A 13,157-nucleotide genomic window follows, 5' to 3' on the forward strand; every position below is an offset into this window, starting at 1 on the left:
TCTTTCCTATCCCAACATTGATGTTGATTCCCGGTCACTGAGTTTTGGATGCAGAGCAGGACCAATCAACGTAAGTCCTCACACATGTATTACTGGTGTTTCACTTTCCTCACTCAATTGATCTCATGTTCATTGCTAGAGTGTTGTGGGTCATAGTGGATTAACATGCAGGTTGTAACAGTTCTTCCTCTTGCGCTACCCTTCTAAGAGTTACACATACTGAGGATGATACTGTGCTGGGGTGATTCCTGTCTGATTGGTTTTGAGTAGGATGTTGCACAATACGGGGACTTTTTTATTATTCCAATTGTCCAGATTTCAGATTCCCAGATCAGTAATTTATTATCAATTTGCTCATGTGTGCCTTGTTCATAGATTGGTGGACATGATATCTTTCTCCAGTAGAGAAGTAAATCTCTACAGAGAGCAATGTGGGTGAGAGTGAAAAGGATGTGCCCCAAGATGTATAGTGGCTAGGGCGTGAGGAACCGTACTCTGCAAGTCAACTGCATCCAAAACTCAGTGACCGGGAATCAACATCAATGTTGGGATAGGAAAGAGGATCGTACCAGTGGCAAGTCAACTGCAATCCAAAACTCTGCCATCTGGTGGGGGTAGAAAAAAGATAATACAATTTTCACCTCAAGTTCAGCAGGATGTTTCTTTGAAGGGATTGAGATTCCAATATGAGGTGGTTTGGATCTCTATACAACCATTTTTCTCTCTCCCTTTTGAATGTACTCCTACCATTTTCCACCAATGTCTGTGACACTTCTTTCCACACTGGCATAGAGTATACCTGGTACAGAAATGGTGCAGTCTCTCACGTATGGTCCTCTATCACTAGAATCCTACTTTTAGGGTATTATTAGGACATTTTCGAAAGGTGCTTCTTTCTTTCCCTCACACTGGTCCCTCTATCTATTCACTGTGGGATTCTAGCTATTTATGTGAGTGGAAGTAATGTACTGTATCAGAAGTTAAAATTTTCCTATACTGAAAATGTATTTCCAATAGATACTTACCCCACTCATAATTCCCACACTTCCTCCCCACTGAAACCAGCAAGGAACTAAATTGGTAACTAATATATATGTACTTTCATATTTGATAAACAATCTAAAGTTCAGATAGATTCTTTAAATTGTTTCAAAAAGAAGGTAATAACTGGTCAAAGTGTGGGATTGGTGTAATTTATCATCCTATTCAGGCAACATAACACAATAACTGATTGGTTCATCCACCAAAAATACAATAGGAAAGTCTGCGTAATTAAAAAGTATTTGTTTTTAAAACTTTTAGGAGTCTCAAAATTCAAACAAATTGTTGGATATATATACCAGGCTGTTATCTTCTAAGATCCTTTTTAAGTTTTCTAATTCTGTCAATTGTATATTTGACCACAATATTAGGTCACAACTGCAGTGTTGGGGCAATTGTCTTCCATCCTCAGGCCACTTTGACTCTTCCAGATGATTCTTGTTGCATGGCTTCTTGTTCTTCAGATGGTTCTGTAAAATTATGGGATTTGATTAGGTAAGTATAGTATGTATTCTGAAAAGCATTCAAAATGTCAGAACAACTTTGTTGTTATGACCATAAAATCTTTGTAGTTAATTCATTTTCTCCATCTGTTTTAATCTTACGTATTTGTAAGGTTTTATCTTAAGTTCTTAAGCAAAATTATTCTTTTTATTAAAATGTTTTTGTTATTAACAGACAGCTCCAAACAATTTAGTGCTTTATACATTAACTTACATTTTGCCAAGTCCTATTCAAAGATACCTATTGTAAACCTATAATACTTGTGAAATGTTTCTTCTTTTTTTTTTTTAGGTTGACATGAGTTTTTAAACATCTGTACAAGAAATGCATGTTTTATGTAGAAAAGTTCTGTGTTCATATGTAATTTGTATTTTTGAAATTTTTTCTAGTGAAAATAATATTTCATTGGTGTAAAATTATTTTTTGCTGGCAGGTGTAAAATATGATTTGTTTTCCAGATAGATATGTAATATTGTTTGGTGGCAAATGTTAAATATTTGCAGGAGATTAAATATAGCAAATCAACATTTTATGATGGCTTTTATTATAGATAAGTTATAAAAAAATTGTACTTAATCTCACAAAGTATAGTTGATTGAACTATATAGAGTACATGTCTTTTTTGGCTATATTTTTCTCAAAACAGAGAGAATAATAATTTACTCATTTATTGTTAATTATGCAAGTTACTGAATTTATTAATATGACAATAAGGTGTGATTACTTTTATATTTTAGGGTATGCATTATGTTAGCTTATTATAGTAAAGATATGAACACTGTTATAAATAAATTTGTAATATGTACATGCACCACTTCATTATTATTAGGATGTCCAATGTATGTTTGCTGTCACATGTTCATATCACGATGTCATGACATTTATTATGATACATAAGTATGTACACGTGGGAAGTAACAGCTAGCCATCATGTATTAAGCAAAAAAGTTCAAAATTATTAAACACATTGATATAGATATATATATATTTGTGTGTGTTTAGTTGTGCATGTTTTTCAACAATGACTTTTGAATTATGCTTTAGTTATTCCTGACTTGGATTGTATTTTACTTATTATTGGAAACAAATTTTTGCATGTTATTAGACAAAACATCCCTGATAATAATTCAAGATATTTGTATAACAAAAAGTTATAGACATATATGTGTTATTGTTTTAATTAAATGTCTTTTTTCAATCACGTGGTAAGTGGCTTGTGTTTAAAATTGATAGAATAATCCAAGAGGCAGCTTTAACCTTTCTGTGATATAGCAGTCTGTAGAAGTAGTATAGCACTGGTAAAACCTTAAAGTTAGCTATATACATGCTGTACTGATATTTACAAAATTGTAGCTTACTTTTCTTTACTGATTCGATAATATTAGATTATTTTCGTGCAATTTAATGAAACACTTTGCGAGATGCTAACTCGGTTTTGTATTCACATAGAAAATTGTGGAGTTGTACTGAAATAGGAAAAAAAAACAATTCACGAATCTAATAATTTCTGTTGTGAAGCAGTGCAGACTTAACTGCTTTAAATCCTACAACAGTGATATTAAAAGAAAAAATATTCTTAAATAAAAACCAGGAAAACTAAAAGATTTGTAATATTTTCCCCTTTATAACACTCAAATTATAGTACATACTGTCAATAAAATAATTTTTGATGTAGTTCCTGAACCATTTCTCTACTGAATAAATAATATCTTAATTTTTGTCCCCCCGAAGTCTTATCTGCTTTTTGTGATTTCTCCCCTGTTTATTTTATGTTAAAATCCTGTGATCAGATTATTTCAATTTTAAAGAAAGAACTAAACTATTGATATGAGTGAGTGTAAACTGTGATTTTGACTTTATGCATTTTTTATACTTAACATTAAGTATTTCTGTTTTAAACTAGTTTAATACAGGTGCAAGGTTCAGAGGCCTGGCATAACCTGGTAGTTAGGGATGCATAACTCACAATATGAGGGTCAAGAGTTTGAATCCCTGTCACTGGACGTGGTCGTCCTATATGGTTGCCAATTGAGCCAGCTCTCTTGGCTTACAAAACTACTGGCTGATCCCAAACTAGTTGGGATTAAGGTGATTAAGGAAAAAGAAGAAAATGTCATTATAAAATCTTTAACATGTCAAATATATTAACTCAAATAACTTGATAGAGAGAGAGAATTATTAAACATTAACATTTCACTACATGTCAACTTGAAGATTTCTGTATATATTTCTACCAGACTTTTTAGCAATACTGATAATTTATTAATAGTGAGGAACCAATAGCTGACTTGGAAGGCCATCATCCTTATCGAGTCTCGAGACTGGCATTTCATCCTTCAGGACGTTTCTTGGCTACATGTGTGTAAGTAATTCATGATGCTTAAAATATATGTAGGCTCAAAGGAATAAACAAAGCACAACTGGAGAATCTCAATAATTCTGATGTTTCTTTTATTGTGTATGTAATAATATTCATTAATAATTTCATGTGACTATTTTGTAAAATAAAACCTGAAAGAATGTGGGAATGTTGTTAATGACCGTGACTGTATTTTTAATACAACTTTGCAGTATTAACCCTATGTTTATGGGATCAGTTAATGGTGGTTTACCTTGTAACCACCATGAAACTATACATACGATAACTCTGAATATACTGAATATATCATCACAAAAGTTGGCAAGCTTTTAGTGAAAATTACAAGTGTTGCACATAGAAAAGCAGATTTTTCAATAATGTGTCTTTACTAAAGATTTGTGTGTGGCTGTATATAAAAGCTCTGTTCTTCACTCCATTGCTGTGTATTTTGAATTAAAATAACCTTCTAAATGTAACTTGAGAACTTAAACAGCAAAAATACAACAATTACTCTCGTAAATGACAGGTCTGTTCTTAAGATGTGGGAGTGAATATTGTGGAATTTTCAGGTGAAACTGTATTCCTCAAAGACTATTTATTTAGTACACTGTATATCAGGAGGATTAGCAGGATACATTACAAAGTATAATGCTGAATTTAGCTAAAACTAACTGAATTTGAGCAAAGGAATAAACAGAAAGGACTTGATGTGTAACACACAATGAAAACACTATTAATTCAAAAACAAAACAGTGTGCATACTTACTTCTGGATTCATGAACTGATTAGACTGGTGTTTTCTAGAGATGTATTCTTGCTAACCAGTTCATTAAAGATCTAGAACATGAATGTTTAAAGCTAATATTTGTTTTACTTTTGAGAAACACTTGATTTACTCATAGTGACTAGTGCTAACCATGTGAGTAATCATTCTCATTCAAACATAGGGGAGGCTGTTACCTTGAGATATCCTCCGACCTACCACTGGAGGATGCTTGTTTTTGAATAGTTCATTTAGTATAAACTATAGTACAAGTTGAGCTCTACACATACAAATATACCCTGTATTAACTTAATGATCTTGAATTTGGCTTAACAGACTGACCATGCAATTACTTGTAGATTTGACCATTCATGGAGGTTATGGGACTTGGAAGCCCAAGAAGAGGTTTTACATCAAGAAGGTCACAGTAAACCCGTTTATGACATTAGTTTTCAGTGTGATGGGTCTCTAGCTGCCACAGGGTGAGTAAACCTATGTGACGTTTGTATCTAGTAGCCACACGTTAAGTAATCATCACATTATGTTTCAGTGAATTGGGTTTAAGCTGCTATAGGCTTTAATAGTTAGAACTTAATTTGATAATATTGTATTATTCAAGATAAATTGTAGTGTAAAGCATCCTCAACTAAAGTTCCCCTAATCTTTTAAAAGATTTTTCTAACAAAACAATGTCTGTATATTTATACTCAGTCATATATTGTTTATTTATAATGGCACAGAAATGTATGTTTTATGTTGATACAGAGGAATGGATGCCTTTGGTCGTGTCTGGGATCTTCGTAGTGGGAGGTGTATTATGTTCATGGAAGGACATCTAAAATCAATCTTGGCAATTAATTTTTCACCAAATGGGTATGAAATGAGTTTTGTTTTTGTAATTTCTTCTTATTGTACCGTAAACCTGCTTAGTAGTAAGTACTGTATAACCATTACTGACAAAAAAAAATATTTTGTTAAATAAAACAACTTGGAATTTAGTACTTTATCTTAATTTCAAATTTTGTCTTCATAATAGAATTTAACATACTTTAAATAATATACCACATAAAGTTTTAACAACATTGTTATAGTGTTTTGGCTAAATATTGTTAGAACTTTATACTTTAACCCCAAATAAAGTTTCTATAGTTTGCTAATGAAACCCCTGATCATTTGTGGCCTGCAATTTTAATATTAATAAGTAAATTTATAAGAAGAGTTTAAAATTACTTTGATTACGTGTTTTATTTATATATTATAAATAACTTTATAAATATTTTAGTGTTCTATCACCTTCTCTGTTTTTGAAAAAATCCTATTGAATGACTGATGAATTTAATCATTGGGAGCTATTAGGTTGTAGTTTTTGTAGGGTGGGGGGTAAGTGTTGATGTTTATCATTGGTAATGTGTTTATAAATGCTTCTTTAGACTGTAGCCATTTTCAAATGTTTATTTTTAACTGACACAATAAAACTTCAATTACAATTTCTAGTTATGTCTTATTAGTGTGTAGAATCGGTATTTAGTAACTTTAATGTGATAGTCATTAGAGAAAAACTCAAGTGATTATTAAAGAACATGCTGTTTCACCTGCTAGGAAATGTTTTAACTTCAGTTTGTTGAATAGAGCCTAACTTAATTTTTAGGGCTTTGCCAATATGATAGTGTAGGTTTAATGAGAATATAAAGCACCGAGTAAAGTATTATAGAATACTTCAGATACTGTAAAGTCCTTTCTATTTATGTCAAATATTTTCATGCTCAGTCTTTGTGCATATGTCTTTATTTGCAAAGAAGAGTAAAAATACAGTTTTAATATCTCCATGTCTCTGTTTTGCATGTATTACCTTAATACAAGTGCTTCTGAATTTAGCTTTTGTCTCGTATTCTTCCAAAACTTTTAACTTTTTTAACTCATGTCAAAAGTGTACATAGTTTTTAAAGATGTAATTTAACATGCTAAAATTAATTAGTTTGTGAATTTTTTCATGAATTAATATTTTTGTACTGGCTTTGTATTAATTAAAATAGATTGAATATAGAGATGTAGTAGCAAAGTTTCAAACTGAACAGTTAACGTAATGACAACTCACAATTCAAAATATGATTATGGAGTGTGTTAATTAAAATTTGTTTGCATTTTTTATGGTGATGAAAGGTATCAAATAGCTACAGGCAGTGAAGATAACACAGTGAAGATATGGGATGTGCGACAACGACGTTGTGAATACACTATTCCAGCACACACCAATCTTGTCTCCCGAGTCATTTTTGAAAGTGAGTCCACTGAACATGGCCGAGTTTTTATTAGAATATTTAAATTTTAATATGTGCTAGAAATAAATAAATTAGTATTTGAAAGAAACTGAGACGATTTCCAAAAATGGCTGACTGACATGAGCTTTTTATAATTTTTTAAATTACTTGCATATCCTAAATCATAAATATAATTCAGTTTTTTGGGCCAAAAATGTTAAGATGTTTCTTAAGTATTTGAGTAATTTCTGATAATACTGTATTTGAATATTACAGAAAACAATGGTCACTACCTCATTACTACATCCTACGATAACTGTCTAAAGGTATGATAAGTATAATATCTATATATATAGTTTTTATGTTCATTTTAATAAAGATTTCTCCTAAACTTATTATTCATTTTGACTCCAAGTCAAAGGTATCATGTACCATCTACAGTCATAAAAAGGCTATACAACATGCTGAGCAAAAACCAATGTTCATTGCAGTAAACATCTGTAGACTAAAATACAGTCTGAAGCTTCACGACAACTATTATAAACTGGTTATTTCTGTCTCAGAAACCCCTAAAATTTACCCATTTTGAGAAACCCCTCGAGTTCTTTCAAATGGTTTTTATCAACTAAAAATCAATTACTGATGTCTAACATTAAGTAACAACTGAAACACTGATACAAAGTTATTCTGAGTCTCTAAAAAACAGCTCTAGGTCATGTTTTAAACTTAATTTGAACAAAATGTAAGATTAACTGTTATGAAGTAGCATTATAAATTTTATCTAGTCCTAAAATTCGTTGATCATCATTCTCTGTTTATAAATTTTTCTAAACTTGCTATAAAATTAATACAGTTGTAGATTTTCTAGGTCTAGCCATTGTATTCAACATGCAGTTTACCATAGAAAATAAATTAGAGAGATAGTGACAGTACAAACTTATTGTTAATATCATGTAACATAATTTTCAGTATAAAGATATAATAATATCATACGTGCATTACATGAACCAAATTATCAATCCACAAATAGGTAGATGGTATGTTTACAGAGTTACACTGCTAAGATCGGTGGTTTGATTTCCCGTGGTGAACAGAGCATATATTGCCCATTTTCTAGTTGTATGCTACAATATAACATACTAAATTATACCAAATTATGAGGAGTTTTGTATTTGTTTTTCTTTTAATTTTTATCATACACTTCAAAATTTGTAAATGTACAGTTTGTGGGTAAAGTTGCAGTTAAAATATATAGTATCCAAATTTCATTATCACTATAAAGCATATTTCATCTTTTGTTAATGTGGGTGTTAAAGTAATAACTTTGTTTTGTAACAGATTTGGTAAAATTATATACACATACTATATGGTAAGTTTAACAGTCAAAACTTTAAAAATCGTTGTAAGTTCACTTATAAAACTTTAGACTTTACATATAGAAATGTTTGGTTTTAACGTCACCATCCTTACACTTAATTTAACCACTAACTATACCTAATATTATGACCTAACACTAAATACAGTAATACCTTTTAGTGGCACCAACTATTAAGCTCATTATTCTTAACCCATTTATGAAACTTACTATTAAAAATGAAAAGGCTAATATTATGAAATATTCACTTTTTTGTTTCTCCCTCACTAAATCTTTTATTAATTGTAAAATGTATAATTATTAACAGTGCTTTTGTTGTCATTTATATTACAAATCCTTACATACTGATTTTCCCTCCGAGTGACTCGGCAGTAAGTCTGCAGGCTTACAAAACTAAAAATCAGTATCTTTGGCAAGCAGAGCACAGTCAGCCAATTGTGTAACTTTGCCCTTAACAACAACTAAACTAAACATTTTAATTTTATGAACTCTGTATAAACACGTCTGCACCTTGAACTGTAGCATGTCTTGCACATGATGCATTGCTCTTGTAAAACTGAAATGAATAGAATTATTTTGTGGCTTCTTTGGTCTCTATGATGATCATTCTTGACCAAATAAAAGTATTAAGAACAAAATATAAAATTGCTTAAGAAATATCCACAGTTTTTAAAATATGTTTGTGTACATTATATATTGAGTGATTATGGTATTACTTCCGTGTATGAGGCATCATCTTGTAACTTTTTATTCAGAAGATTTTAATCAAATCCAGATTTACTATTCTAAGCATTGTAATAAACCTTGTGATTCAGTTGCATCATGGGTATCAGTGCTTTATAAAATTGTGATATTTTAACTCCAGGCAGTGTAGACATTTAACTTTTTAGTAAAGTCATTTTGTCCCATTTTCAACACTTTTAGTTCATTTTTATTCCCAGTTACGCTTGTTTTATGTGTTGGATCTCTTTATACATTCTGTGTTCTGTACATGAGTTTTTTGTATTTGTAAAATAGATGTTACATGTTTTGTAGCTCCCTATTGCTTTTTGTTGTTGTATTAAACTATTTTTATTATTCTTAGTTTAACAAAATACACATCATAATTATACTTGTCAGAAGACGTTAATATTAGGCCTATTGTATTCTTGAACACTACATTCCTCATCTAGTCCCTTGGGGATTTCCAAGTATTAAAAAGTTGCATAATAATAGCATTCCAACCACATTATCCCAGCTGGTCTGAAGAGTTCTGGATTAAGCGAAACACATCATCGGCAGTGGATATAGCAAATATAGTGTGGTTGGAATGCTATTATTATAATACACTTTTTTAATTTTGAAAATTCCTAAGGGACTATATGAAGACTGTAGTGTTTAAAAATATATTAGGCCATAAGAAAGTACTCACCATATTACTGTTTTATTGCATTAAACTCTTCAGTAGGTCTAATTTAACAAAGCCACATTGTCTTGATATATATATTTTTTAAATTTTGTAATATGTTATATGTGTTTTATAGGTATGGGCACATCCAGGTTGGACACCAATCCAGACTTTGAGTGGTCACGATGGCAAAGTGATGGGAGCTGATATTTCTCCCAATGGGAAGTACATTGCTACATGTTCTTTTGATAGGACTTTCAAGTTGTGGTCTCCAGAGTGAAGTGTAAAGTGCTGATGAAAGAGTCAGTTACTAACAGCAAAAAGTAATAGTGTGATGTAAAGTGTCGTGAGGGAAACAGTAATTGTGCATTATTTCAGCCATGTGGATATTCTTACGGCTCAATGAGACAAAATTTCGTATTCCTTGAACCTTTCTGCAGCACTGAAGTATAAAAAGGAAAGTATGTGGGAAAGTACCATATTAGCTTCCTGCTAAGGTCGAAAAAAGTAACAGTATTTTCATTATGAAGTAAAATATTTAAATAAAAACTTGCATGGTTTAATAAGGAGTTGGAGAAAAGTACATTGATGCTTTAATACATGTTGAATATATTAGTATATTTTTTAACCAAAAAGACATGAAAAAGTAAAATATAAATCGACATCGTATGTATGGTACTCGTAGCTAACACAAAATTTAGAAAAGTAATAAAACATTTCTTTTTCTGGTTTAAATAATTAAGATTTTCTTCATACAATGCATACAAGATAGTGTGTGTTGAAAAGTGGCCTAGTGGTTGACACGTTCAAACAGTTGCCACAAAACATGCCCCACACTTTGGATCTGTGGGTGTGCTATGAGAATGGTGGTCATATCACATTTTTTGGCTAGACAAGAGCAGCCAAAGAGGTGATAGTGAGTGCTGTTGACTAGCTGTCTTCCCTCAAGTCTATCACATCAAAACTGGTTGTGTACAGATAGCTCTTTATGTAGCTTTGTGAGAAAATTCTGAAACAAATAAAACCAAAAGTATATATCCTTTTCTTTTTAAGGCATGTGAACAGCATACAGCAATGCCTTTTTTTCTTAAACTGTATACTTGATGAATTTTAACTTAAATTATGAGCTGTATTTTATTGTTCTTTTCGTTTTCTAAAGCCATAATAATAATTGGCTAGCTTAACTGAAAACTTTAACTGCCTTTTGCATGTTCTGATACTTTTTTTTTACTTTTTCAAGTTTAGCACGTGCATAATCTCTCTTTTTATTTTGTCTGATGCCTGAGATGTAGAAATATTTAAACAGTTAATTTATGTAGACATAGAAGTAGAATATACTTGATGAAGGAAACACATTATTTGTAAAAACTTTGCGAGTTTATACCAAACATAATAATTTCACTAATTTGTTAATAAAAATATTTAATTCACTTCTTTGCTTAAACATTAGAGTTACTGTTTTCTTATTTTATATAATAATTTGGAAAAACTACCTAAATGAAAAAGGTTTTTCCTGTTACCATTATTTAACAACTTTGGCACTTAAACCTGAATTAATATTAAATTTAGTGAAACATTAGGAAAATTAATATTAAGAAATCTTTGATAGGTTGTTTAGGCAGAGTAAACCTACAAATGTAGGTTTCTACAACAGACAGTTGCTGTCCATTTGAAACTTAGATTCAATATTAAAAAACTTTTTTTTTTACTAGATTTAATGTGAAAAATAATATTTATAATATTCTTTGAAATAATATATTACTGGTATAAAAATGATCAAATCAACATGTAAAAACTTAAAAGTAGCCCGCCAGTGGCGAAGTACTATGTCTGAGGACTTATACCATAAGAAATTGGGTTTTGATACTCGTGGTGGGCAGAGCACAGATAACCCATTAAGAGTCTTTGTACTCAACTACAAACAAACAAAAGTAACTTTTCATTACTAAAATATTTAAGCTCTTAGTTTTTGCTTAAAATGTGCAAGATTAGTATTAGTTATTATTTCATTATGGGTATGCTGAATTAAAAAATTAATTCACCATTAATATTGGGAATTTATTGAAAATCAACTGTAGAGGATCTTGTTTTTTTTACAAGGACTTTAAAGGCCAATTGAAATACAAGTAACCATAGACCAATGTTGGTCAAAAGTTAAGTCTTTGTGTCATATTATTTTTTAATTGTTTGATATTTTAGAAGTGTGAGGGTGCCAGGAAACATAAGATTGATGCCTTTAATCCAAATTACACTCTTATTGTATGTGAAATAGAGTCACATTGTCTAATATGGTAAGTGTTTTGAATCAAAAAGTGGTTGAAGTTATTTTATCAATTATTACACATTATTCCGTAAAAGAGATTTAATCATTCATTTTGCTTTTACTAGAGAGTCTACATAAAAACAAGTTTTTGGGAAGATACATAATAAAAATGATGAAGGACTAACACTGTAAATAATAACAAAAGAACTTTCAAAACTAAGAATTCTTGTTTTAAAGTTACTGAAATTAGTAACAGATGATGCAAATGTAATGATGACTAAAATTAATGGTGTGAAGTATATATGAAAGATATATTACCATTATTTTTTTTTGCATTCATTGCATGGTATACAAATTAGCACAATATGCATCTGATGTTGTCTGAGACTTAGTTCTTGAACAAGTTCCAGGTTTTCTGAAAAAAATTCAGCTTTTCTCATGCAGGTGAAAAGAAGTCTTACATTAAAGTGTTTCACTGGTATGAACTCAACAAAGTGAGAAAAACATTTCATTGTAGCCTTATTTTAGTCATGGAAAACTGGTCATTAGTTACAAATATATGCCACACCAGTTGATTTTTTTTGCAGGTCAATGTACATTTTTAATTTATAAAATGAGGCAAATGTTTTCTAAATATTTTGGTGGTCATTTACTTTGCTACACATTCTAGTTGAAAGAACTTCTCAATTAGCATTATACTTGTAATTAACACAGAAGTGTTCTATACCGTGTGTTGAGCCTGCTGTGAACATCTGGTGTCCCTCAATTAAGGTGTAACTTGGCAACAAATATAGCAAGTTTACTCAGAATAAATTATAAATGAATGATCAAGTGTTTCAAGATGTTTTCACTGAGTGCAGTTCCATGGAGAGTATGTAATGTTAAGCATGCTGAATAATGAGAACAGATATTTAAATAACTTACATTTATTGAAATATAGACATTAGGGAAGTTACGTGTTTATTGGATTGTATGTGACACACATAACTAGGGTTGATTGTTACTTGATGTTGCTTGAAAATCAAGCAAAAGAGGTGTGTGTGTATCAGATATTTTGATAAATCCAATTTAGGGGTAATTTAGGAGAACAGTTTGTTACTTTTCTTATCATGCTGTTTTCCTCTTGTTTTGTTTGATTGAAAGAATAGGATGTGGCTTGTTAAGAAAAAGTATGGGCTAAATTTCAACAGTCTTTCTACATTTAAAC

At 30.7% G+C, this 13,157-nt stretch overlaps 1 protein-coding gene across 1 annotated transcript in view; it reads left to right on the forward strand.

Annotated features, from left to right (window-relative positions):
* Window positions 1–11,310, forward strand: part of LOC106469967 (U4/U6 small nuclear ribonucleoprotein Prp4-like) — a 33,832-nt gene extending 22,522 nt beyond the window's left edge. Inside the window, 7 exon segments of the mRNA XM_013930486.2 lie at window positions 1,402–1,536; window positions 3,815–3,907; window positions 5,027–5,149; window positions 5,433–5,540; window positions 6,828–6,946; window positions 7,202–7,251; window positions 9,824–11,310. Of these exon segments, the coding sequence (XP_013785940.1) occupies window positions 1,402–1,536; window positions 3,815–3,907; window positions 5,027–5,149; window positions 5,433–5,540; window positions 6,828–6,946; window positions 7,202–7,251; window positions 9,824–9,967 (772 nt within the window). The 3' untranslated portion in view covers window positions 9,968–11,310.
* The last annotated feature ends 1,847 nt before the right edge of the window (window positions 11,311–13,157 follow it).

This window comes from Limulus polyphemus, unplaced genomic scaffold (assembly GCF_000517525.1).
Source record: "Limulus polyphemus unplaced genomic scaffold, Limulus_polyphemus-2.1.2 Scaffold3748, whole genome shotgun sequence".
In the NCBI taxonomy this organism is placed as follows: Eukaryota; Metazoa; Arthropoda; class Merostomata; order Xiphosura; family Limulidae; genus Limulus; species Limulus polyphemus.